This window comes from Aythya ferina, assembly GCF_964211825.1.
Source record: "Aythya ferina genome assembly, chromosome: 1".
Taxonomy (NCBI): Eukaryota; Metazoa; Chordata; class Aves; order Anseriformes; family Anatidae; genus Aythya; species Aythya ferina.
Window position 1 is genome coordinate 124,334,235 of NC_140296.1, and position 27,972 is coordinate 124,362,206.

At 40.6% G+C, this 27,972-nt stretch overlaps 3 protein-coding genes across 6 annotated transcripts in view; 1 reads left to right on the top strand and 2 right to left on the bottom strand.

The window, feature by feature from the left end:
• Positions 1–4,801, bottom strand: part of LOC311425467 (cystatin-A-like) — a 16,836-nt gene extending 12,035 nt beyond the window's left edge. Inside the window, exon 1 of the mRNA XM_084501350.1 lies at positions 4,682–4,801. Within this exon, the coding sequence (XP_084357476.1) occupies positions 4,682–4,756 (75 nt within the window). The 5' untranslated portion in view covers positions 4,757–4,801. The remainder of the gene's footprint in view (positions 1–4,681) is intronic.
• MIX23 (mitochondrial matrix import factor 23) overlaps positions 1–17,568 on the bottom strand; it is an 18,598-nt gene extending 1,030 nt beyond the window's left edge. Inside the window, exons 1-5 of one of the 4 annotated variants that reach the window (XM_084501279.1) lie at positions 17,456–17,568; positions 17,032–17,157; positions 16,337–16,483; positions 13,272–13,331; positions 797–898 (exon numbers count right to left, since the gene is read on the bottom strand). In XM_084501279.1, coding sequence (XP_084357405.1) covers positions 797–898; positions 13,272–13,331; positions 16,337–16,483; positions 17,032–17,157; positions 17,456–17,506 — 486 coding nt within the window. In that variant the 5' untranslated portion in view covers positions 17,507–17,568. Of the gene's footprint in view, positions 1–796; positions 899–10,312; positions 10,606–13,271; positions 13,332–16,336; positions 16,484–17,031; positions 17,158–17,283; positions 17,380–17,455 lie in introns of those variants that run through there. The other 3 variants (XM_084501278.1, XM_084501281.1, XM_084501280.1) reach the window with 3 other exon arrangements.
• Positions 17,569–17,599: 31 nt separating this feature from the next.
• On the top strand, positions 17,600–27,431 carry FAM162A (family with sequence similarity 162 member A). Its single transcript, XM_084501312.1, has 5 exons — positions 17,600–17,688; positions 18,627–18,749; positions 20,983–21,091; positions 24,168–24,276; positions 25,982–27,431. Exons 1-5 carry the CDS (start codon positions 17,673–17,675, stop codon positions 26,075–26,077), a joined length of 453 nt encoding a protein of 150 aa, XP_084357438.1. The 5' UTR covers positions 17,600–17,672; the 3' UTR covers positions 26,078–27,431.
• Positions 27,432–27,972: the final 541 nt, after the last annotated feature.

The following is a 27,972-nucleotide window of genomic DNA, read 5'->3' on the forward strand; positions in this document are numbered from 1 at the left end:
GCACTATGTTTGTCGTTGTCTGCGTTACATCTCAGCTGTAAATTTGTTGGTAAAATATTAGCAATGTGGAAAATTCCCAAGTGTAAAGAATGGGTCTTGCAACAGAGCTCATTCCAGTTAATGCTAAATTGAAGAACTGTTTCCTGTCACTTGCAAAACTTGGAAAGCCATCATCAGTCACCAGTGCTATAAATTCGTGTTTTAAGTTTGATTGCATATCTGTCTTAACTTCTGAGTAGCTTGGTCATGAGGCTTACCATGGACAGCAGGCAAGTACTTTACACATGTGATTGCCTAGGTCAGCAATAAGCACTAAGGGAAGAAATCTAACTGGGCATGACTTCTGGCTCTACCTCTGCAGCAGATGACACAGAACCAAAGGGTCAACACATGTGCTTGCATATGAAACTAGACAGAAGATTCTGGGCTGCTTGCGTTAAATTTAAAAATTGACTAACTCTCCATCAGATGCTCGGGCTGACCTCAAATTAATCATCGTAAACACTACTGGAGGACACAAGAGGGAATATGAAATCTGCTGCTTTGCCTTCAAAGGCAACAGGAGAGCACAGTTCCGGCTAGTTTAGATAATTTGCAACAAGCACAGTGATTTCAGTTTTTATACTTCTATTCTAGAGTAGTGACAGAGGAATTTTATAAGCAGCTAGAGATAGTGTTGATTCTTGTTGGTCCCATCAGCTTGTCTACATTTGCTTCCCTTTCTTGCTATAAGCCACTATGCAAGTCACCTATATTGTTTGACTACAAAATAATCCCTCTTATAACACATACAAACCTTAATGAAGTAGTTTATTCCAGCAACCACCTGTGTCCTATATACTATGGCTTGAAAGGTGCTATATGTTCTGTTTTCCCTGCTTTCAAATTGTGGCTTCACCTGTATAAAGAAAGGGAAAAAATGGTGGTCAAGTTCACATTTAGGCTTTTCTACCACTCCAATTTTCATGTTTCTAAACACGTGCCTGCAATGAAATAACCCAGAACCATCAAAATAATTCAATTTACAACTAAATCTACAGCCTTCTTTCCTGGTTCAAGTGTTGCCTCCAGCATTCTTTAAAATCGCACTAGAATTAGGCTTCCTAATAGACTTTTTTTCTAAAAGCTGCCTAGCTAAACCGTTTCCTCCCAAAAACCAACAACATTCCATGCATAAACATCATAAATTCTTCACTACGTAGCAGTTGCAGATAGTGCAGTTTCAGAAGAAAAAATACTATGTGCTGAAAGCATTTACCCTCTCAGTTCAGGTAGATACGTTTATGTGCAGTATCCAAGTTAAGCCCTGTGGATCTTAAAATATGCACAGTTAAAACATTTACTGACTTTTCATATACATATTAAAAAAAAAGTAATAAAACAAGTAACTATTTCTCCTGAAAGAAAGCATAGGGAAAGTTTTAAGTTCATTACCCATCACATTGGTATGGCCCTCTGAGGCAAAATATTCCTACAATTCCTACAATTACGAGGCAGGGAATTAGCAGGGGGACATCTGTGAGCAGTGATGGAAGTCTTTCCAGGTTTCTAAGGCATCACAATTTATGTACCAGTGATTGTTTTGCTACAGTTACTTGCATCCAAATTTCCAATAGAAAGGCATTCACTGCAAAAGTAACCAGAAAACTTATTTCTGTCATCTAGAAAGCATAAGCAATCTTTTGCAGGCCGGGTAACAGCCTCTCCTCAGCACATGACACACTTTAATGGCTTGATGCACGGAAGATGCATTCCAGAAGTCGGGCAGACCAGTGCATAATCACTCAGCAGCCTGCTCAGGCAGTCCCTGGGAGGAGCTCAGCACTTACCACCAGGCTGTTTCACACACAGAACAAATTGCCCTTCCCAGCACACCCACCTACAACTCTTTGCCACTCCCATTCCTTCCTACTGAGCAGGTCCCAAAGAGTGCCCTGGTGACATCCAAATCAACTGTTTTAAGTCAGAAATTATCCAATACCTTCAATTCATCATCCTGAGGCTTCTCTTACTCTCTCACTGTTATCATTTACTGAAGTAACTGCCTTTTGATGTTCATCCAGACTAACAAGGCAGGTTCCATATGGCTGCAATTTCCAACCCTCTTCCAGCTGGCTGGGTCTGGGGGCTTCTAAGGTGCAAAAGTTAACTGTGGCATCTTTAGGTACACTTCATTCCTCTCTCAAGACAAAAGAAAGTCAGCTCTTCCCCTCCCCAGGTTTATGATCTCGCCTGGCCTCTGACCACTATTTCCACACTTGTCATTTATGGACAGAGCCTTCAGTAAATTCAGGCAGGCAAGCACACAGCTTCTTAACCCACAAACGGACAAAGACAACATTTCTAAGCCCTTATGTAACAGCTCCTTAAACCCCAAACATTCCTCAGCTTTAGGCAACAGCTATAAAATAAGGAGACTGGATAAAGAGCATTCCCCAACTCACTAAGGTTTAAAGTACAAATGAGGCAAAAGGTGTAAGTAAATAATTATGTAATCCCAAGAGCTGATAGACCTTGAACAAATATAGCTATATATATGGTATATAGGATACTGAGTTATGCAAATCATATCAATTGCTCCTTCTCTTAGTAGATCATAAAATTGTATAGAATTGCATCATTAAAGGGTGACACTTACCTAGCCATAAGCACAGGAGGGCTGCCCCACCATAAGGTTTGCCTTCACAAGAACATTATCCTTAGAGAACTACATCAAAGGCTCTGCAGCGGGGCATGAGCTTTTTCAAAGGCAAATGGCCCGCAAAGGGGAGGGCTGAGAGGAGCAGCAGGGACACCCCTCTCTCACCCTCAGCAGAAGGCAGAAATTCACCTTGCAGAAAATTAAGAGTGAAGAATAATTTGCTTTCATTTTCCTGAACTTACTGAGAATAGAAGAGCACCAAAAATTAGATCAGTCCTCTTCTGGAATCAAACCGAATGCCACTACATTCACATTTCAGATTCTGAATTTGTCCAGGATTTTGTGAACACTAGCACAGATTGAAACAAACTTTTACATTTTAAGGTGCATTTGTTGCCCACTGACCACCAGGCACAAGGTTTCATACCTGCTGTGCACTGCAATAGGGTAGGATTTTGATCACCCATAGCACAGCCCAGCATTAAAAACACAGCTCTGGTATGCTACAGTGCCCTAGCACTGTTCGAAGAAGGCCTTTAACACATTTAACACACCCATTGGTGAAACCTCACAGCCTTCAGCTGTCTGGAGACATTGCCCTCCCTGTCTTACACATGAAGAAACCACAATTGCAAATACACAAAGGTACCACAAACCCTGGCATCATTCTATGGTCTTCATCTGTCTGTGGTCTTCTCTCTGTGCGTAAAAAGGAGTTCGTGATCTATGCAAGTGCTGCTTGCTAAACCACATCTGTCAGCATAGGAGGAACAGTAATCCTGCTCCTGAGCAATTAAATCCATGTCCCACAGACAAATTTAGATAACCCTTTTCCCTCCTGTTCTGCAAACTCTCTCTCCTCTGACTAGCCTGTTAGCATCAGCCACCAGCACACACACCAACTCTCCCCCATCTATATGTACAACTACAATGACAGCCCCAGTCTGCCTGTTTTACAGGGATCTCCTGGTTGCAATGCCTCTCCACACAAACAACCCAGCTCACCTTAGTCTGGCTCCCTCATTGCCTGCTGTTAGCCTACAGGCTCACAGGAAACACAAAACAGTGCTGGTGGAAATGCTGTCCACTATGGCACAGCAAAGGAGAGCTTGGAGCCCTGTGCATGCAGCAGTGTGCAGCAGTGTCAGCCAACATCTTCAGCCCCACTACTTCTTCTGTTTCCTCAAGTAGGGCATAAACTATACTTTGTACAGGTGCCAAAGAAGGAAGAGCTCGACCCTTCAGAGTTGTGAAGGTGAAGGAGATTGCTAGGATGGCTTGGAACACCAGATGGGAGGTATGAAAGGAGCTTTCCCATGCCACATTGCCCCCCTCCTGCTCCTCAATGGGTGCTCTCTACGTTTTAGAGTTGCTGCACCACAGAGCATTAGAGAGCATCTCCAGAGGTGTTGTCAACACTGGTGCTTCCAGGAAGGCACCACTCACTGCCTGTAACTACTCACTTTGGAAACTCAGAAGAGGTTTGGCAACTGCTCTCACCCTGTCCACCTTGTGCCAAGCTTGCCTTGCCCTGCGGGCTCAATAGCAGCCCCTGCACCACAGCTGTTATCTCTAGAAAGCACTAGATGCCAGGAAATTTAGTTACACGGCTATTTAGTTATGCCGTGTCCTGCATATAGTTTTTTTTTTCCCACATACACTGCACATGGCTTGTCCTGTCCACATCCTTCAGTGATTAATTTTGAATTAATCACCTTTTGAATTAATTCAGTCAGGTAAAATCTTCTCCCTTCAGATATATTGACATCAGTGCAAGAACAGTAGAGTTGGTCTTTTAACTGTACTCAAAGATTAAGTGAAGGTAGCCAGTACTATGCCTGCCTATGGACAAGGATGAAACACAGAAGTGATTTGGGTTTGTCTTACTTGCACAGTGCCCACGCAGAACGCTGAGAAAAATACTTCCTGGCAAGGGCATTTTCTTCACTTTCAACACTCAGCATCACCACCTGGTCTCCCAGCCTTCGCACAACATTCACCCTTCACACAGACTTCATCTTTAGATAGGTTGCAACTCACCTGGTCAACAATATGCTGGACTTCTGGAGTAGCAGGCTTAGTTTCAGATAAGCCCCCAGTCATGACAGGCAACATCTCCGAAATGATGGGTGGTTCTGAGGAGGGAAGTCCAGAGCAGTCTGAGAAGAGTCACCCGGCACCTCGTATATATACACAGACACATGTGTCATGGGATCATATGACTTTTAACATATGGAACCTACCACTACCAAAGTGGAGGAGGAGAAAAATGCTGAGAACAGGGGCAAAAATCCATGTAAAGCACTAATGATATTAATAGCAACTATAAAGAGCACATTAAAATCTTATGTGAATAAAGTCTCCATGTCAGTTAGAAAAGTAAACGATATTCTCCCGCCATCCATACCTTAAGATAGTTGGTTAGGGCTGAAACTAGAACCTCTCGTCTCTCCACCCACATGTAGATGACTAGTCCATACACTCATGAAATGCATCAAAACCACACCCAGCATTTCCCAACACATTTAATATCAGAAGAAAGCGTTCAGCAATTTCCTTAGTGCAGGCCCCATTCTACTTGAAATTGTATTGTCTCAATATCCTTCCAGGTGAGAAAGAGGAACAGATTTTGTTTTACATGCAGTGACATTACATACTTCTGCCTGACCAGAAAGATGCAGAGGCAAAATTCAGAAGGGGAAAAAATTAAGTCCTTGGCTCAGGTAAATACTGCAAGTTAGTTAATTCTGTTCCTTTCCTATCAAACCTGTAGTTAGTTGCATTCAGACAATCAAGATAAAGATTCAATATGTGGTACTATTTATGCTTTTCTTGAAACTCTGGTGTCAGTTTCCTGCTTATTGACCTCCTCACAGGTAACAAGCAATGCAACAGACTGCAAACACATACTTCATGTCTAACTTCAAGGCCAAAAGAGACTTGAAAAGAGCTTTTCTTGGCACAAAGAGCTTGAGATTGAGAAACTAGGGCTGACAGGACTAAATCCAATGGTACACAGATCGAGATAGGGGCGTGTTACAGATAAGGATGTTGCAGAATTCTCCAGAACTGTTATGTAACTGGATGAAAGCCATATGAGGAAAAACTGCTGTCCTAATACCACTTCCTGAACAAAGTGAAAAACATTCACAGTTCTTAGGAATAAAGGGAGTGGCGGGTATTGGAAGTTTCCCATTTTCTCTGAATTCATCACACCAGATGAGGAGATCCTCACAGCCCCGTTCATAGAGGGAACGACAATTCAAGCCAATGAGCTCAGCCTCTTTCATCTGTACAAGACATTGCTGATTCACTCAAGCACTGATCATCTTCTGCCACATTCCTACCACGTGTCTTATTCACACAGCAAGACAGATGAGCTAGCTAACTGGGAGAGCCAGCTCACCACGCTGAGGCCACAAGTCACAGAGTACATCCAATAACAGCACAGCACCTGGGCTAAACAAAGCCAGTTTAGAAATTTCTCCACTCACCAGGACGCAGATCTCACTAATGCCCTTGGAAGATATTCTGATACGGTTCCCAAAGCAACACAACCCTTCTGAAGAACTCTTGCTTCTGATTAGTAAGAAATGCACTGAGTACAAAGACCAGAAGAGTTACATTATAACCTCAGGAAGACTGTAGGAGTGAAACTAAAGACACTGATGTTGTGTGGAAGTCATTCATTGGACTCCACATTTCTGGGTTTGTTGGGTTTTGACTTCAAAAATTTTGTCTCAAAATGCAGTGGTACATCTAACACTGGCATGCAGTGCTCTATTCTTGCACATGTAGCTCACTAAGTCATTTTTAAATGCTGACATTTCACAAACTTGTTAATCAGCGGCAACGGGCTATCCAAGGCAATCTAAACCTCTCTCCATGAAGCTTTGGATGCGATGAAACAGCATTTGGAATGCTGCCTTGAAAAAAAAAAGCCATCCTCATTACATCTCTTGCAGAACATTGACAATTTTGACCACATCTCCACTTTAGCGTATGTGACACGTTTGATGTTACATACCATTCCAGCCCATGCTCAGCATTTGCCCAGACTGCAGTTTTTCTTCACGTAAATGTTCTGCTGTAAGCTTTGAGAATCTGTGCTGGAAGAACAGCAATACTGTTCTATATAACTTTAAAGCTGGGTAGCATCTTCTACTTATTCAGCTAACGAAGAAAAAACTTTGCAGCATGTACACCACTACTCTCTGGTTCTATGCAAGCAATTTTAAGTAGTAAACAGAAGCTGTAGTCAATAAAAGTAACAGTACAGTAACAACAACAACAAAAAAAGAATCTAAACCCTAGGATTAGGTATTTATGAGTTATTTTAAAAAAGAAATGAAGCCATCTCCATAGAAATGATAGGGACATCTAAGGGAGTATGTCAGTCCTGTGGTTGCACGGTGATAAGACATGACTAATCTTGACTGGATGAAATGACACATGGTCTGCACCAAATATCATCAGCTGTGAAAGGAAAGCAGTCCTCCATCTGCTGACTGAGGATCTAGTTGGCATCATCACAGCTTCTCATTAAAGTGCTTTTACTTGCAAGTATTTGTTGGGTCCAGTGTTTGATACACGTGACGTCAAGAGGCCCAGTAATTTTGTGCCTACCTTGATGGCAAAGTTGAAAGAGAATTCAATCGCAGACCAAGCAAGATCCCAGAATGAAGAGGAGTCACTAGATACAGACAGTATTTTATCTACACTCATTTAGCGTGGCCCACAGCTCACACCAGTACTGCTTATATTCCACCACAAAACATCCCACCTCACAGACAGCACGTGTGCACCTGCAGCCCAGAAAGCCAACCATGTCCTGGGCTACATTAAAAGCAGTGTGGCCAGCAAGTTGAGGGAGGTGATCCTCCCCCTCTGCTCTGCTCTCGTGAGACCCCACCTGGAGGGCTGTGTTCAGCTCTGGGGCCCCCAGCACAAGGACATGGAGCTATTAGGACATGTCCAGAAGAAGGCCACAAAGATTATCAAGGGGCTGGAGCACCTTTCCTATGAAGACAGGCTGAGGGAGTTGGGGTTGTTGGAGTCAGAGAAGAGAATGCTGCAGGGAGACCTTATAGCAGCCTTCCAGTACCTAAAGGGTGCCTGCAAGAAAGCTGGGAAGGGACTTTTTGTCAGGGAGTGTAGTGATGGGACAAGGAGTACCAGATTTAAACTAAAAGAGGGTAGGTTTAGATTACATGTAAGGGGGTAATTCTTTACTACAAGGGTGGTGAGGCCCTGGAACAGGTTGCCCAGAGAAGCTGTGGATGCCCCATCCCGGAGGTGTTCAAGGCCAGGCCGGATGGGGCTTTGGGCAGCCTGTCTGGTGGTAGGTGTCCCTGCCCATGGCAGGGGGGATGGAATTAGATGATCTTTAAGGTGCCTTCCAACCCAAACCATTCTATGATTTTATGACAGATCTTAACTATCAAAAGATGGTAAAGCTTTTCCTCCTTTCCCATGCCCCAAAGCATGACATGCAATTCCAGTTACTCACCTTAGTGTTCCACTAAGCTCAAGAGCATTCAAACAGCCTCTGATCCATGCCATTTGCCATATGCTGTAAGAGATAGCCCTCTGCACTCAGAGCAGACCAAATAGAGTAATTCAACTTTTTAGTACAACCCTTTGTATGTGACAAGCTGTAAATAACTGGAGAGCACCAAACAGGGACTTAAAAATCTTTTTAGGGTTCAGAACCTTTACCATATACAGGCTTATATAGATCTACTTGCTTAGCTTTATATTCAAATGAAAAATTGCATTAGAGGTTGCTTTTTTTTTCCCTTAGATCTCTCCCAATTAATGCTAAGCTGCACTACCAGAAACACAAACAAATAAACAACCCCCTCCCTCCCACCCTCCCCCCAAAAAAAAGTCCTACAAATGTATCCCATCCATACAGGTCACTTTTCACAGCATCTGCTTAGCTGAAGTTCTCACACAACTGTTGAGCAGACATCTGGATGGATAAAGGAAGACAGTGATTAATTCCCATTAGAATCTCGAGTTTCTACTGATATACAACAAAAGTTTAATTATTTCAGAGATATTAATGCTACCTTATACGCACTGGCAGAAATTTGTATCATACAACTGGCTTAAAAGGACTGCAGCTGTAGACCCAGACCCTGGAGAGAACAAATATTTTAGGCACTTACATTAGGTGCCAGCCTTAGAGCAGTGACTTTGAAATTAAAACTAACTATTCTCAGCATTTGATTAACGGACCATCTCCTGTGGAAATCAGGTTACTGGCAATTCAGCCCACAGTTCTGAGAAGTACTCGACTTCCACTTTGCTTTAATATTAAAGAATAAACACTAATAAGGATTTATCAGTGTAATAGCAAACTTTTTTTCCCCTTGCTTTCATACTTGCAGAAAAACAATGAATACTTCAAGAGGGAAATGAGAGCTTCATTCAATCAGAGTAAAGCTCTGCTTAGAGCAGTTACAATACCTTAAGGTTTTTTGTTTGTTTGTTTGTTTGTTTTTTAAGAAAAAAAGTGTTTCAATATTAGGATTTACACCCTTAAAGAATTAAAATAGATTTCTACTTCATTCTCAAAAAAAAAAAGTGTGTCTAAATGACACCACAACCACCACGTTGTCTAAAAAAACAAAGGTGACCATGTAGTCTAAGGATCTCTACTGGACAAATGACTATGGAGATGATACTACAAAGTTCTTTGCAATTTTCAGTGACACAAAGACATTCCTCCAGCTACTTCCTACTCACCCTATGTGCAAAGCTTTTAAGGACATGAGACTACGCAGTCATTTCAGTAGTGTAACTGAATTCCAAAGTGTTTGCGAGATGGTGCCTGTACTTTTAAGGCTCTGATCAATGTTGTTTTTTTTTTAAGCATTATTACTCTAACAGAAACAGCTGGTAAGCAAGCACTCCATTTGACTTGTCAGTCAGAGTTAGTAAAAATAAATAAATAAATAAAGTAAAAAATAAAGATATAATCACAGCAATTTCACTTTAGTCATATTTTTCCAGTTTTAAATGATGCTTTCTTTGCTGTACTACTGCAGGGGTGTTATATTTAAAGCTTTCTAAATACAATACAAAAAGCAGATTCAGCAGTATCAGGTATGCACAGCTATTTTCTCTAGATATAATTCACCTACAGAACTAATTTTTTAGAAAAAGGGGTGGAATAGGGACACTAGAGTTAGCTGTCTCCTTCCTAAATGCTGTTCAAATATATGTTTTCATTTCCAACACAAAGTAGTTTTAATCAACACCACATTCTGTGTTTAAAAAAAAAAAAATCCAGAGCATGGTAACAAAGGTGCAACAGCAGCTGCAACAGATGCTGCCTGTCAGCATTAGGGAAGTCAAAGGAAACTTGTATCCACAGGCAGGGTTTGAATCAATGTTGCTAGTGTTGAGTAGTTCAAAAGAAGGCTGGTGGCTTCTTACTTTGATGAGTGCTGAAACTATGGTTGCTTATCATTCTGCAATGTTTATTTCCTTGTGAATTTTTGCACCATGTTCAATGACTGCTTACCAAGCACCAGTTCTGGGAAAACCCTGTCCACACTGCTCAGAGTTGTTTGTTTGTTTTTTTTAAAAAACAAACAAAAGCCCAACACTTTCTTCCCCTCTTGGGCTCCTGAAGCTTTGAAGTTTAAGAAAGATACCACATTCCATTTGAAAATTATTTTAATACTATAAAACTCATTTGTTCACATATTTTGTACAAAAGATGAGTTGTTTTCTCTTAATTAGAGGAGAATTATTTAAATTGAGATTCCAGCTAGAGTAGGTCCAAAACAAAACGGGACTGGGTTCTCCTGGCTCTGGAGGGTCCCAGTTCAGCTCGCCCAAGGTCTCTTTCCAGTTTGGCTCTCTTGGTTATGGACCACCTTGATGGAAAGTACTTAACATCATTGACTCTTCGGAGGCTTGTAATGAATTCGGCAACGTTCATTAAATACCTGAGACAGCAAAACAGAAGAGCAAAAGTGAGTAAGTCCATGTGTATGGGATGACCTGATCTTCAGAGCTAGTTCAGGCAACTGTCTCCTCCTGTAGCACCCACTCTGAGGTGCCCAGCCCTGCTGTACCAATAAATGGTACTTACCAAGGCATCTGTCTCCATTCACTTTCTCTCCTGGCTTTACTGAATCCAAAGCTTGCAGCCTGGTGCTGGGGGACTGACTGCACAGCACTAAGAGTATTCTCCCTCAGATAGGGCAGACATAATCCCGGTGGTCTGTCACTATCAAGGATGCTGAAGCTTTTGGTTGATTGGTTGGTGGGAGATTTTGTTGTTGCTGTTCTAAAGAGGGAGGGAAAAGACCAGCAGAAGGATCCTGACCAGCTGTGTTTTGTTAAGTTCACTGTGGCATTGAAACTGGGACATCGCGTTCTTCTCTTTCCTGAGCAAACACACTTTACATTGTTGGGACAGCTAAAAAGAAGTGCAAGTATGTGTTCTTGGAAGCAGTGGTCTTGTTTTTAATTATTTGACTGGGGATGCTGATGTTGCCAGCATCCCCTCAGAAAGGGCACGCTGCTCTCGCCGCATTCACCTTTCTCTGGGTAAAATTTATCACAGAGCCAAAACCTGAAGATCATTTTCATTTAGCTCAAACTTGCAAGCCTCGTCAAACAGCCTGCTTAACCTGATGTGGGCCAGTCATTAAATTACAGCAGTTTTAATCAAAAGCACCACACACAGACTCACACCAAAGTTACTGGGGCTGTTTTCACAGGATTTAGTTATTTAAAGTTTTGGCGCCAAACTATCCCGCACACGTCCTGGAGTGTAGCACGAGCTCCACCTAGCACCAAGCTGAGGCACTGGTGGTTATTAGGTCCACCAGCAGCACTCCCACAACGATGTATTTTGCCAGGGTATCCAGGTACTTTTCAGATCTCCAAACGCCTTTGATGTTGAGGATGTCAAGTTGTGTTAAGTCTCCCTTAGGCTTCACATGCTAAGTGACTACTCTTGTCATCTTGGGGAAGTAACGTGTTTTATTTAAAATGTTATTTGAAAGTTTATCTTCCTAGAATTGTCTACTTTTGCAACTGATCTCCTTATTCAGCACCAATGGCAAACTTCAACAAAAGCGAGGTGTGCAGCATGCCTTAGTTATGCATTTATACCTAACAATTTTTAAGTAATCTTTGACTTATCATCAAATTTGGTTCACTTTAAGAAAGACACATTACAAACTAATTCACATTAAAGAAAAAATGGAAGTTGTGATATAATTTATTTCACATGCACACACAGCCTGTCTCACTACATTCCCACATGCAATGCAAAGCTCTGGATGAGTTAGGAGCATGTAAAGACCTGAAATCAGGTAACTGATAGAAGGAAACAGCAGAAATCAACAGTCAACAAAAAATTTCCTATTCAGAAGCATTTTAATACTAGGAAGATTGTTCCGCTTCTGTACAAGTCATTTAATATGACTGTCATAAAGGGTACTGGAAATACACTTTAAGCCACTGTAAGGCCAGCTCTCTCACATCAAACAACATACCAAAAAAAAAAAAAAAATTCAATTTCCAGCTTGCTATCACGCAAACTTTGAAAGCATCATTATCAGTATCTCTTTAGACCATGAAAGATCAATATTACCATCTTACTAACACTGCCTCCTACTTTTAGGATCATCTACCCACAGATCTCAGTGTGTTGCTCAGTCCAATTAACTCCTATAGTCTACCTGTGAAGTATTACTTTTTTCAGACAAAAAAACACTGTCCAAGATACCCTAAAATGCATGTTGCTATGTAAAAGTTTGATTTTGATGTCTTATGTAGTAATACAAAACACTCTGCTGATAAAGGTGATATATAGAGACTAATGCAAATGTGTTATTTTGGAACCCAATTCACCCTACGCCTTTTTAAAATAAAACTGACAGTAGAGTTGCCATGAAATGTTCGCCACTGGTGGCCTGTAGTGCGTTGTTAAAGACAGAGCATTTCTGAGTTTTATCCAAACTGGCTCTAAATTCATTAAACTTAATGCACTAATTAATTAAGGGCATGACTAGCTTTTTCTCTTTTAGCTTTTTCCATTCAGTATTGACTGGGAAACCCTTTAAACACTCATCTGTTCAGTCTCCATGGTGCTCCATTACGGTGACTAGACCTCCAAGAACACCCAAGACTTAAAGCTCTATTGCATTTATCCTGATGCAAACTTCAGGGCTAAAATCCTAAAGCAGAGATTAAGAAAGGAGCTGCGGCAAGTGTTAGCTCTCTGCAAAAAAATCTTTTACATTTAGCAAGGGAACGAGGTTACTTATGCAGAATTGAGAACTCTAGAAAGCTAGGACAAAGCACAAAATCATGCTAGAAGTGAAATGCTGCAGCAAGAGAATATGCAGGGAGTACTTCACAGTCCCTCCTCCCCACTGAACCAGCCACATTTCTTCCCTTCACAGTGCAACTGAGAAGCTTTGGTGTCTGCTTGTACAAATAGGAAAATGACTGAGCGCTTTCCCTACTTTCCCCAGTGCTGCCCTCACCTATCTCTAGTCCACCTGCCTCCTAAGGCATCAGTCCCACACCTGCAGCGCAGGACAGTTCAAACCCACGGCAAAGAACAACACCACTTTGGTAAATGACTGAGTACCTTCCAACTTCTGTCGTTTACCACTTCTTCGACGTTCAGCTCCGACTGCATCAATTTCAACTGCAGAGAATAATAGACAAAGAAACAGGTTAAAGCCAGTACCAGGTGTGCATCCCATCCAATGGTACAAACTGAAGGCGGTCATCCTGAAAGCCTGGTCCCTCCATTCAGCCAATGCTTTGGGTATGCTAGAGTTGTCCACAAGATGCACTGTGAAGGCAGACTTGCAATGCAAGCCTTGCAGAAATAGCTACTGGTTACTAATTCTCCACTTTTAAATATTGCCCATCAAGACTTGCCAGCATTTAGCTGATTAACCTTCACGGCTTCACCAACAAAAATAACGATGCCAAATTCAAGCACTCAGCACAGGGAATGGTAGTGCTAGGGTTAGCTTTGCAGGCTGGAGTTCTCATTCTTCCACACATGCATTATTAGAGTCAAATAGGACAGCTGGCAACAAAACTATGACGGAAATCAATCAGATTCTTGATTTAGGATTAAGATCACGAAGACACCCCCTCTGCTTTCTTTGCCGTCTACTCTGTGTACTGACCAAAAAAGGATCTACAAGAACAGATCATATATGTTCATGTTCTCTGAACCATTTACTATGGTACGTGATCACAGTAGGACAAATCAGATTTACATAGATCCAAGAAATGCCACAATAAGCAGTACTTGAGCACTCGCTCAATCCATGAGAACTTTTTTTCACCTCTGTTAGTAACTCCAAGGGGCACTCGTGACAGCTGCGTTCAGATGACCTGTGGGAATTTGACCCTGCCACACATTCCAGGAGCAGTAGTAGAGGACTTAAAGCCCAACTGCCATTTATGCCTATGTTTGGGATTTATTTTTGTTGGAGTTTTAGACTCTACAATGAATAAATTTTAAGTATGTGGCTCTAATTCAAGAGCTGGTGAACAAATACAAACCAAGAGGGCAATTACATTAAAAAAAAAAAAAAAAAACTCCAAGCAGGATGTCCAGACACACACAGTTTATATAGGTGTTGGATGAGCTTTTACCTACTCAAAAGGACTCCAAACTGTTTGAAATAATAACCCAGCATTAACAGGGTTGCTAGATGACCAGCATTAGTCTCTATAAAACAACTGGAGATCTTGAACATTTCAAAGAAGGGCTTTTCCTGCTGGAATATATGAATAGGTTTACAGTTGCCAGCATCGTCACATAACTCAGCTTTGACACCAAGCCTCAGCAAAACTACTATTCAGCCTGTTGCTTAGGGTTACAGACCCAAACAGGAGTGCAATCAGAGTTAATCAACAAGGCTATACAGGTGTTTGTTTGTTTCTAAATTTGCATTTTTTTCCCCTCTCCTCCTAAAAACATACTCCAATGTTTTTTAGCAGGCCCCACTAATTCACTTCATAAAGATAATACTTGTTAAGCTATATGTTTTGAACTTGGAGAATTAATTTGGGTGGCTATGACATTTCATATAAAAGAAATGACATTTCATATAAAAGAAATAAGATGATACCAAATTAATACAATAATCAAATGATAGTTTTATGTAAGTAACCTGAAAGAATTGACTGCTAGACCCACACAGTTCCAAGGTTTTTTAAGCAGTGACCTAGAAGCAGTAACTTTATACAAAGTCCTCCATTTTGTAGCATTAACAGTATGCAAAAAGTATAAAGAACAGACCTGTATTTCTAACAAATATATATTTAAAATGAGTAATCTTAACTGTAGGACATATTCTCCCAAGAGAGCTTATTTGAGTTCCAGAAAAAAAAAAAAAAAAAAAAAAAAAAATGAACTCATGATGAAGGAAAAGAAAAAAGTAGAAATGGAGAAGAAACCACTCTCAAAATCAAGTGCAAATTTGAGGTCATCTGATCAAAGGACTTCTGGGATGTTTCCAAATTACAGATTTCTTTTAACGTTTGAAATCACGTCCAATTATTAAACATTATCATTGAGATTCTCCTATTGGTTTCAGCAGTAGGTTTCAGGCTCAGTAACTAAGTGATTTAAAGAATTGACTCTGGAAAAAAAAAGAAAAAAACTTATAGGAAATATTCAGCTATCATTTCAGTAGACCAAAAGTAATATGGATGCTTATTAGAAGTTCTGTAACTTAGGCTTTAAGAACAAAACCACTTGCCTGCCATTTGGTTCTTTAAATCTGAGCTCACAACAGAGCACTTCTCTGAGAGCATGTCAAACATGCTCAATGCCTGGGAAAATCAGTAGCTAGTTTGTGAACCCCTGAACTCAAGTCATCTCTCCAGAAAGCTCTTCGATTACAACTGCATCAGCATTCAAGTGCTCTGCAAAAGACCACTTCTTTCCACTTCTGACAGTCCATCTAATTCACCTCTGGTGAATTCGCTTTCCATCCAGAGGCCATAAGGTTGAGAAGGTTTGAACATTAAAATTCCTTGTGCAAAGCCAGAAATCACTCTCACAGCATAAAAGCTAAACACTAAACAACAACAAAAAAAATGGCTTAAGTGGAATTCAAGGTTGACTAACAGCTCCTCACAGTGGACAGGAACTCCAGTTAATACACTGAGTAAGAATAATGCTTCTCAGGGTGATGTTGAATAGGGACAGCTTTAAGTCTGTATAACTGTGTGGTGCAAGAGACAAACATGAAAGACATTTCATTATCTTCTAGTGTTTGCATCTTGGCACACATCCACCATTTGCAGATAGACTACTTTTCACAAAATCTCAAAAAAGGTAAAAGGAACCTCTGGGCATTTTGAAGAGAATAAACAAGCCCCAGTTGAGTTGTACACTAAGTGGCGTTAGTCAGTGAAAGTTAGAGTCCACTCTGGAAGAGCATGCATGTTTTGCTATGCATTTGTGTAATAGAATCTCCAAAAATGTTCAATTTACAGGATAAAAGCAGTTCTGTTCTGAGTGCCAGCGAAAATACCACTCACAAACCCATCTGACAAGAACCCAGGACAACACTTAAGTCAGAACCCCCTTCAGGTTCCCTCCATCACGGATATCTTTCAAGTTGGGAAAGACTCACTCTGACTTCTAAGTGACCACACAAAATCCCCACCACTCACCTTTGTCTGCTCTTTCCTGAGTTGCTTTAATAACGCTACGTCATCTTGTGCCTTTTCCCTCTCTTCTCTGAGAGTTTTCACTACACTGGAAGTCTGAGCGATGCAGTTTTTGATGATTCTCTCTCTGTTGGTGTGAGCTTCCATCAGCTAAGTGGGGATGAGACAAAGTCACAACAACTAGGTCAACTACCGAAGGGAAAAAAAAAAAAAAAAAAAAAAAAAGCTCTGAGTTACAACCTGAGTTACAAATTTAAGAGACTTTCTGAAGTTAAGGCATTGCTATGCCTGCAGAACTCCCTTTTACTCTATAATCTACACAGAAGCAATGTTGCTTTGAGCAGTAGTTACCGACGTGGACTGATGGTAAAAGTCAAAGATACACGATAAGAGTCTTTGACTTTTGGACCACAAAAGTGCGCCAGCACCCATTCTTAAAAGAAAGTGGGGTGTCTGCAGTACACCTCAAAGGACTGGTATTGCAGGACAAGCAAGTCCACAGCATGGTTTAAGAGTGAAGTAGCTTTCGCATGCGTGTGGTTTAGCTACGTAGGGAAGTCAGGCGTGCCATTATGAATGCATAAAGCATGGTGCATCAAGGGTGTTTTCCTTAGAAAAGGAGGCATGCAGCTTTAGCGGCTAACGAACAGAGCAAAAACTCGGAAAATAAGTCGGAGGTTAAAGAAACAGACACTTACAGACTGGTAGAGCGCTTTACACGTCTGGCTGGCGTCGACTTTCCCGACGAAGGAGGCCGTAGGAATCGTAGTGTTCAGCTCGTGGACGATCCTGTCGTCGATCGTCCTCATCACCCTGAGCAACTCCTGCATCAAATAACAATATAAATAAATAAATAAATAAATGCTTATGCAGCCCGGGCCACGAAGGGCAGGCGGGCGCCCCTCAGGGCGTCCCAGCGGCCTGCTGCGCCCCCTGCCTGCCCCACACACACGGCCGGGGGCTGCCGCCGGGAGACCCGAGCGAGGGCCGGGAAGACCGAGGAGGGACCGAGGGGGCACCGGAGGGGGCATCCCGGGCGGCCACGCGTGGCGACGACCCCCGGCGGGGAGAGGAGGAGGCCCGCAGGCCCGGCCCGGCCCCCTCCCGCCCCGCTCTCGCTACCTGGAACTCGGCGAAGTCCTCGCAGCCCGCCGCGCTGCTGGGCGCCGCCATATTGGCAAGGCCGAGGGCGGAGCGGGGGCCGGGGCCGGGGCGGCACCGGGCGGGGACGGGGAGCGGGGAACGGGGAGGGAGGGAGGGGGGAGGAGGAGGAGGAGGACGGGGGAGGGGGGGTGACATTGAGGGGCCCCGCGCCGCGCTGCGGGCTGCGGGCAGCGCCATGTGGGGCCGAGCCGGTGAGTGCACGGCCCTGCAGCGGGCCCGGAGCCGGGATGGGGGTCGGGGGGCTCTAGGGGGGGTCTGTGGGGCGGGGCGGCCGCCGGGGGTGCTGGAGCTTGAAGCCCGGGGGCCTCCGAGCTGGATTAAAAAGTCAAAAGGGATGGGGGGGGGGGAAGGTTGGTGCCTTTTTGTTTTGTGTTTTCTCCTCAGAAAACCTTGGGAACGGGTTTGGTTTTGAGGGTGCCTTTTTAATATTTTTTTTTCCTATACTTGAGAAATTTTCCAGCATAAAGAATACTAAAAAAAAAAAAAACCGTTTACATATATATATATATTAATTTATTTACTACCCCTTTATCCTCCAAAACTTCATTTCTTTTCCCTCAGAAATTTCTCGCCACATGGTGAATTGAAAGGTTTTTTCCATTAAAACAGCACGTTTTCCTCTATAAGCCTCCCGGCGCAGTATCTCAGCGCTGCGAGGTCTGGCTTCTGCCGTGGTAGCCCCCCGTCAAGTCACTGACTTGCTTCTGCAATGTGACAAGGCTGTCAAAATCCTGGTGCACAGCCCTTGAAAGAGCCCTGCCCGAAGTGTATCTGATGCCTAGGAATAGATAAGTGCCTTGAAGTGGTGATACGTTTGTAGCACGTCTTGGAAATTGCTCGCAGGCTATAATCTGTCGGTCCAGTTTTCCTACGTGTGCTTAACAGGTAAGCTCCAGCGATGGTTTATGGAGTTGTCCTTAATTTCTTTCTAAATCTGCCTAAATCTGCAGTTACAAATCTGTAGCCTAAATCTGCACAGTATTAGGTTTGTACCCGCTTCTTTTACTTCTGATTTTCCCCTGCAGGTGGGGAGGAGAAACAACCTCCTACATCCCACTTCCAGCATTCTCACTCTCTACTATTCTGAGTTAGATTTAACCCCCTTTGCTTCTTCTGCTTTCTCTTCCAGACAGGGCAATTAAACTGCTGGAAAGAAACATTCCCTCAATTCTGAGGTTGACTAGAGGAGTAGATCTGAAGGTAAACAGGCTTTGCAGCAAACCTCTCCAAGAAGGTCCGCCTCAGCCAAGAAGTAAGTTTCTGATAAAGATCGTGGCACGTTTCATGCTTTGAAATATTTAAGTACTCGGGCCGCAGTCATCTGAACAGGCGTTTTGCAGACATGTATACCAATATCCCTGATTTTGTGAGAGGGAATTCTAATCTTTAGGCTGTTAAGGATGTTACAATTAGCAATGAGATCTTGTTTTTTAACAAAGCCAGGGGGCAATTTTTTGTCTCGTGACAATAACACAGCTTTTGCTTTGTAGCAGGTCATTAGTATTGTATTTGATGTACAGCCCTGCACTCTGAGGCTCTTATCTGTGCTCTAGAACAGACTGTTCAGCCCCGATGTAAGCTGTGGGTGTTTAGGAATATTATACTAGCTAAAATACTTTTGCAGTTTTCCACAGTAGAACCAGCTCCAGCTGTTCACAAATGTGAACATGCCCAGCAGGAGAGAGTCAGTCTCGATCATTGGCTTAATTCGTGTTAAAGGTGAAATTGGTCAGGTAAAGCTCGGGTGTTGAGACATTTTGTAACTGATTAGAGCACAGTTTTGGGGCTCTAATCAGACTCCTCTATAACTGTTTCCCTACTTCGCCTGTTGATGCAAGATAAAAGCAGCATACAGATGTGAAGCATTTTGCATACATCTGTGTTAAAAGAAAATAAAATCAGTAACTCAGCTGTACTAAGTAAGACCAAAGGTCTGTTTAACAGTGTCACTCTCCAGTAGTGGCCAGTGAAGGAGGGCCTTTACATTTTTGTGAGGACTAACAGGAATGGTGATCAATAGCAAGGCTCTAAGAAGTAATATAGAAACAGGGCAAACATAGTGTTTCTTCCCTAGACTGCTGTCCCAGAGGTGAAGTCTTTGTTTAATGGTCCTTGTTGGATTTTTCTTTCCTAAATTTTCCCAGTATCTTGAAGCTGTATCTATTTTTAGCATCCACAGCCTCTGGGAAGGAGTTCCTCAGCTGAACTGTGCTTTGAGAAAATAAGTACAGGCTTGTGTTTGTTTTTGAGCCTGGTACACGCTGTTTTCCTCCAGACAGTCATTCCAATCCGTGTTCTCAGTGTGAGGTTAATTCTGGCACCCTCCGTTGTGATGAAGGGGCTTTCAGTTAGTGCTTTTCCAGGCTGCAGGGTCTCGGTCTATTACATTGTTTCTTACATGTTGGCCATTCCATAGCTGTGATCACACTTGAGAATTTTCTCTGTGCCCATTCTAGTTGGACTGTTTTTGAGATGAGGGATCAGCGTCTTGCACACTTTTCAAAATGCTGGAGCCATCTTTTTCATACAGTGGCATAATAAAGCTATTGTGTTGGTCTGCGTTCATTTCCTTGTCATTGCTAATAATGCCTTTTGCCTTTCTGTTACTGAACTTTTCCCAAAACCTCCTAGAAACCCCAAGGACTTACTTTGCAGCAATAATGGTTAGGTTAGAGTTTGTCCTTTGTATGTGAACTGGAATTGCTTCTTCCTTACATAAATGGGAGGGATTTTCACTGGATTTCACTGAGTTGGGATTCTGAAGTCTTGCAGATCTTCACCCTTAGCCATCTTCTCAATAACATAGCGTTGTCAGGAAGCTGTGTATCCAACACTACTTCCTAGTTCATTTATGAATCCACTAAGCAACATACATCCATGAAGAACATATCCCATTGTTGTTTTAATGATTATTTTTGCACTTTGTATGCTAGATTTTAATGTTATGTATAGAAAAACCTTCCTGTTTTATTCTAAATATTTTGTATTTGGAGGTTGAAAGACTGAACTGAAAATTAAGAATCTTATCTTTATTTATAGTAATTTGTTTTTAATATCTCCAAATAAGATAAAATCCTACCATCCATGTAAAACTTAAAATACTCTTATGCTATGGTGGAGCATATTGGCTTTTCTGCAACAGTTTCATTTCATTTAATTTCTTTAAACTAATTTAAATGTAGTAGAAAACTATATCACAGCAGCTTAGGAAGCATAGATGATGGGGCAGGTTCCATAAATTTAGAGTTGTAAATATTCAGAGCTTGCCTTGGGCAAGATTTGGCTTTCCTACCATGACCTCAGTTTAATCCATATTTAGAAGTTCATTAATCTGACTATGTGATAAATTTTTGTTCTGTAACCTACTCTAGTAATTGTACTTCATTGCTCAACCTAACTGGTTTATTACAACTGCGGCAATTCAACTTTTCTGACTTTCTATTTTTTTGTGGATTTTTTTGTTTGTTTACCTTATTTTATTTTAGGTCGATCTGCTTTAAGGGTACCTGGACACAAGCCGACAAACTGGGAGAAAAAATGTTTGTTGTGGGCAGGCCATTTCAAAAAACCAGAGGATATACCAGAGACTGTCTCGTAAGTGCCAGTTTTGAAGCTGTAAGAGAAGCATTATTTTCACAGGAATATGTTACTTGAATGCAATTCATAAATACCTTTTCTTAACAGGAATGGGTTTCCACAGCTGAAAATTGTTATGCTGCTGTGACTGTTCTATCACCTTGTAGATAAGATTATATGACCCGGGGAATTCTATTTTGATATATGTGCATTTAGATTTTTCTGAAGGGATGGCCGGCACCTCTCAGTTGTTTCATTAGAAAAACAACACATTTCAATTAATCTTTATTCTTCCAATCAAAAAAGTTTTTTGTAAATATTGGCGTGAGCTTTCCATAGTGTTTTTCTTAGTATGTCAAAGCCTAATGCATGAAATTTTCATGATATAGCCATAAAATAATTGAAATGCATTTTAAAACATTTATTAATTAATATCTGGATGGCAGAGGACAACTTTCTTTACTCTTGGCGTTTAAACTAACAAATAGTGGAAAGGTTCCCTTGCAAAAAAAAAAATAGTCAAAATTTCCCCATTGCTGGTGAAACACGAATGCCAATGCTTTGTCCTGTGTGCAACGTAGAAAATAAAACTGGATGTTCTATTTTGCCTATCTAAAATGAAGATAAAAGTTTTAAAAAAAATGCAATTATTAGTTTAAAAAACATTTCTAGCGTTAGTATAGTTGTTATCTCTTAGAATACACTTCCAATGTTTCTATGTATATATATTTATTCAAAAGATTCAGTCGATCTTTTATTACTTAGGTGAGCAAGTTATGTAGCTCCTGTCTAAAGGTACTCTGTTTGGATGCATAGTATAGGGATTGAAAATACACCCATGTATCTAAGCTTTTTCTAAATGTATCACAATGTTGAAAATTATTCAGTTTTGTTTTGGACCATTTTTCTTGAAATTAAAGTTTGAAATAAAGTTTTAAATCATTAAAACATTAAATTATGTCAATTCCTATATTTTTGCATACAAAATACCTGTTATGAGTGTTTTTAAGAAAACAGAGTTATCAGACTGAGTGAAGGCATTGACTGTGCATCTAAAATCATGCTTTATTGAAAGGACAAACCAACTTCTGATAAAAGCTGATCATTTTTGCAAGTGCACAGGTTGAATCGGTGGTTTTGTTTAGGGAAATAGTTCAGCCAAAGTTGAAAAGACGGTTAACAACTATAAAAACACAAAAGCTTGTTTTTTCTCTAAACTGCGTAAGATTCGGGTGTAAGGGCATGTGATACAACCATATCTTGCAAGTTATGTTCATTAAAAGTAAATAATTTATTAAACAAAAAAAAAGCTAATCTTAGCCACTGAATTAATTTTTAAGTGAAAATTGCATTCAGATAACTACTTTTTCCTCTTGTATAGTCTATCACACACAAGGTAACTCAAAAATAAAAACTAATAGTTTTTAAATCTGTGCATTTCAGCTTAAGTGCAGCCAAGAACCGAAGTTTTTTATCCCAAATTATTTGCAAAAACAAATAACCTGGAAGCTAAATTATAAGCTTGATGCTAGATCGACACGTTCTCTATGATTAGAAATTTTCTCGGATCAGTACTATGAAATGGTGATCAAATCACTCTCACATTCCTCTTCAAAAGACCAAAATGTTTTTAATTCTCAGGTCTTACGTGATTTACCATGCTGAACCATTGTGGATCCCTTGGTGTCTTTTTCCTCCAAGTATAAGGGTTAAAATGTGATATGTTTACATATTTACTGGTGTTTGTGTACAGTATTAGCCTCCCAGTTCTGTTAAGTCTATTATCCATGTTAGGCTTAGCATATAATTACCTTGTGTGATGCATTTTTGTGCCGTTACGTTAATGCTTCTCCAGTCCCCTGTAATTTTATAATACGCCAAATTAAATCGGTGAGAATACTAGACTTCCTCAACAAGAAAGTCAACTGCTCTAAATTCTGCAAGGAGAATTAAATACATAGGACTAAGTCACTAGAAAACACATCTGGAAATTTTACACTTCATTGGCGTTCCTTATATGAACTTCTTATTTGTAGTATTTCAGGTGCAGGTTGGTAGAATGATCTTCAGTACAGTTGGAAGACTTTAATAACTGATATTCTTCTTGTGGAGGACTTCTGTGTTCTAAAAGATAACCATAGACAAGACAACAGGTTTCCTAAAGGAGTGGCACAGCTACTGGTACATCTGGATAAGCATACTGAAATATGGAAAAGATTTAAAGGAGTTACCCGTCCAAAAGCTATGTTGGAAAGCTTACAGTCCTCCATGCCTCTCTAGTTTCCTACAAAAACAGATTACTTTAAGTCTGTTTCACCTAGCAGAAGGGAAGTTGTAACCACGGTCTTCTACCATGTCCTATCCAGAATTTCTAGGAGTATTATGTCTAGCAGCCAGTGTGAAATCTAAAAATAGCATTATCAAATGCTGTAGTAGAGGAAGCCTTCTTTGGAAAATAGACGGTACCATAAATGAAAGCATTTTGAACCTCAGGCAGAAAAAACTGTTAAGCTGTGAACGTATTTCCCTATGTCTAAGAAGCTCAGACTGTTAAACAACATATTTTATTCCTGCTGACAAATGTTTTTTACCATGCTTCTGCTATTGAGGGAACGTGCATATTTTACAGTGCTAAAATACACTGAAGTTCTAGTATGGATAGGGCACTTGCTGTCTTCACAGACTTTAGGAAGTGGTAGTGTTAGTAAACTAGTACTAATAAAAGTATCCCTCTCTTTTTCCTGTCCTCCCTGCAGTGAACATACATACTTAAATACTGCAGCCTTCTTTCCCTTGCATTCCCTAATAATTTAATACTTTAAAACGTTGGGTTTGTTCCCAGCTTTGAGAAAGCCCTTTGTTACCATGATTTTGTATATCCCAAAGTAGCTAGGAATCAGATGTTCCCATTCCTCTAAAAACTTTTTAATTTTTTCTTTTTTTTTTTTGTGGAAAGAGCCAAGTACTGTTAGCATTATACACAGAGTGCATACCTAGATTATACAGGTAGCATGGCAGGAGAAATCAAACAACTAGCCAATGGTTTATTTGGGTCTCCAGTAATGAGTCTGTTCTTTTATTATTATGTCTTGAGGATTGAAGCAATCAGAGCAGCACAGACCACACTGCGCGTGAAGGTCAGCTATGTAATGATTGCCTTGACTATACTGGGATGCATAGCGATGGTGATCAGAGGGAAGCAGGTAAGCACAGATTTTTGGCTGGTGAGTGCAAATGAATCTCAATATAAACTCATTTGGATTGTTAGTACTGTTTGTCCTTCTTGTTCCCTAACCCTCACTGATTAATTCCCAAGTCAGAAAAGGGTGATGTCACTGCTAAGACCATATAAGCAAAAATAGTCCTTCCCCCCTGCCCCTCAGTGCAGTACTTAATCTTATCTTGTACTGATTTAATTCCTCAGTTTTGCTGACAGGCTGCAAGAACTTGAAAAAAAAGAAAACCTTCTCTTCTGACAGTCTGGTAGGCAAGTAAATGCTCCTTGGGCCTATAGGATCCATACACCATTCATTTTGTGGATTTATTACAAACACCTCTCTACACACTGCAATGCTTAAAGAATCAACATAATAGAAACAGCAGATGGGTGTATTTCTTCACACACAGAAATCTCAAAATCTTTGTAAACAGTGGGGAGGTGGTCAGCAGTAATTCTGTGCCCTTTAATTGTAGTAAAGTCTCTCTTTATTGAGGATGGAACTAATTTTTGAAAAAAAAAAAAAAAAAAACAGTTTATATTATAGAAAAGTTTCCATGTCCTGTAGATGCCAAGCGTCTTTCACTTATATATAATTTGTCATGATATCTAAGAAGTAGATATCTAAAAGGTATCTAAAACTAGGTCTGTGATTTAATTTGCATCATTCGAGGTGAGGAAGTGTAAAGTTTAAGATTCCAAGTGAAGGACGGGTTAGTCATGCTTTAATTTTGTGCTTTTTAACATAATTGGTAAACTATTAACTTTGTTATTTTTATAAAGAAACGAGCACTTTTTGCACACTGAAGTCTCAGCATCATTAGTCTCAAAGTCAAAGAACATGAATATAATGCATGCAGCTTATTGTCATGTTGCTTTGGGTGGGAAAAAAAAAAAAGCACAGGGCTAACAGAAACACAGTCCACTACATTCTTTTAAGAATGACTAGAAGCTGAAAACCCTGCACTTCTTAAAGCATCTATACAGACAGAACCATAGCGTATGCTTCCTCTCTCTGCAGCCGTTCTGATCACCATGTTCCAATCTTCTTTTTATTGACAACTAAGTTACTAGCGAAACATTATTAACTGAGTCTTAGTTAATAAAGCACTGCAAATTATTTAAGTGTCAAGTATAATTTCTACTTGTCAGCATTTGCCTATCAAAATGAAAAGGATTCATCACTCTGAAATCAGTGGAAAGGTTTTTCTTTTGCCTTAGCAGAAGAAATCAATGACTGGTAATTCCCAGAACATTTTCCTCTTAGGTTTACATAATACGAATGCAAACACCGGAAGAGGAGAGATGCTTTGGGACCCTTGTTTTCACAGCAGCTGGAATCTATTTAACTTCTGCTTTTTTTCCAGTGTCTCTGACTTCTGAGGACCAGAGATTAATATTAAATATTGACTAGAAGCCCAGAATACATCTGCTAGTGCCATTAACAGAAGGGCTTAATTTATTCCCAGAGAAATGATAAATGTAAACTAATCTCTAGATGCTGTATTTTAACCTTCTCTCTTCCTGTCACTAAAGCTGACAGAACTGTGCCTTGGTAGTTCTCTGTGATTGGCCAGATACTTTGAAAAAATTGATTCAGTGGTTTTGTGAATTGTTTTGAGAAATATCATCACAATTGTTTTCTGTGGTACTTTGGGTGACACCTTCTGCTTCTTTGTCATATATTGTAGGCTATAAAAAGGCATGAATCACTTACAAGCATAAACTTGGAGAAGAAAGCTCAATGGAAGGAAGAAGCTACTCAGAGTACATCTGCTAAACCGTAGAGGAAGAAATGGAGAAACCAAGGATGGTGAAAGAAAAACCTGAAGTCCTGCTCAGCTCTGGGAGGAGGATATAGTCACATTGTCCTTGTATGTTCTATACTCTTGTGTTCAAGAATGAATACCTGTGATCATTAAAAACAGAAACATCTGGTTTTCTTCCTGGTACCTTCCCCTTTCCTCCCAACTCTCTTCTTCAAGCCATGTAATTTTATTTCCTTCATTAACTTAATTGAAGTAATAACTAACGTCATCCACTATCACAACTACAGGTCCCTTTAAAAAGAGTGGTGCTATACGTATTCTGTACTGTTACAGGCTGCCCAAATTTTTCTGTATGTTCTTTGTGTAAGAGAGAACAATTATTAAGGAAGTCCTTGAGTCGGGAATAATTACATGACTGCATTAACATGGTCAAAATGATCAGAAGTTATTAGAAAGTCTGCTTACTTACTTGTTCCAGGTCCAGTATATTCTGGCTACCTCTGTATAAGTCGAGGATTAGTTGTCTTCTTTGCTAAGAAGAGGAAAGGGAGTGATACCCTGGATACCACAGAAACGATGTACTGCATGACAACCTAACATTTTTTACACTGGAGTTGCTAGTGAGGTGAGAGAAAATTCAAGTTAAGAGTACAGAGATGAGTATTTTGACAAATACTGATCAATAACTTCAGCCTGTGCTATCAGATATGCTACTTCAAGGCACATGAGTATAAGAAAGTTAATCAAGCATTTCTTCTCTCTGCTGCCAAGCTCCTTTTTTCCAAAATTTATTTGGACTTATTTGCATATTTTCCCTTTAAAATGCCACCTCTTCTTTCACATTGCTAGCCCACATAAAGATCACCTGCCTCAAGTTTCAGAAGCAGCAGACCCAGTAACACCTGCAAAGAGCAACTCCCAATAGCCCTGTTTCTGGCATTCATCCCAGAAGAGTCACGTACTGTTCATGCTAAACAGCACACAACAACTGGAGTCCAGTATTTTTCCCTCTTCCTTTCAGATCATTTGGAAGGAAATGTAGATTAGGACCATCAGGACTGTTCAAAACCATGTATTTTCCCAGGACTGCATGCTAACTGGCCCCTGGGGACTCCAGAAACAGAAGAGGCACATTTGACAGATGTAGTTTGTGAATATCCTGATTGCGGGAGGCAGATTATTTTTCCTGTAACTTTTCAGTTTTTCTTGTACTACTACAAATTAGCAATATTACTGAATTAAAAGCCCTTCAAAAATGCAGGATAAACCTTGTATTTATAATTGGAAAGAAATAATGAGGTATCTAATGCAGTCCTCTCTAGTACTTTGTCCTTTATTTTACAGATAGAAAATAAATAACTGCTTCAGTCCATCTTTCTATGAATTGCATTTCTGGCTACCACCCATACTACAGAGATCTAACCAATCCAAGAAGCCATACAGTCATTCCAGAGAAGTTTAAAGCAATCAGATGATGCTACAACCCCTTATCAGATTCTCACTAAGACAAATATTGGAAGTATGCTGTCATGCAAGCAGAGCCGGCTCCCACAGGTTTGTCCGTTCAGTTAATACTGAATGCAAGTCATGCTTAATTCCACTGCAGGTATGCGAACAGATCTTTCATGACTACACCAGTAAGCATATAGGTCGGAATCAAAAAGTCTTACCAGGTTATGTGCCTGTGCTTGTGTATTTATTAAATGAGACCAAGGAAGAGAACATCAACTTCAGGCAATATTTCAGGTTACCACAGAGAGAAACTGGTGATTTGACTTAGCTTGGTGATGGTAGAACTTAAAACCAGAAAGTGTTCTGCTTTCAAGAAGCAGTATATTCCGAGTATATTCTTTGAACAGGGCTAGAAGGTACCTCATCTAGTTTTGTATATAAAACCATTCGGACTCATCCAG

Bases quoted from the DNA above. Each gene is read 5' to 3' on its own strand.
- FAM162A (XM_084501312.1), top strand. The intron at 21,092-24,167 runs GTAAGTGCCAGT...TTATGTCTTGAG, and splicing joins GATATACCAGAGACTGTCTC to GATTGAAGCAATCAGAGCAG. The intron at 24,277-25,981 runs GTAAGCACAGAT...CATATATTGTAG, and splicing joins TGGTGATCAGAGGGAAGCAG to GCTATAAAAAGGCATGAATC.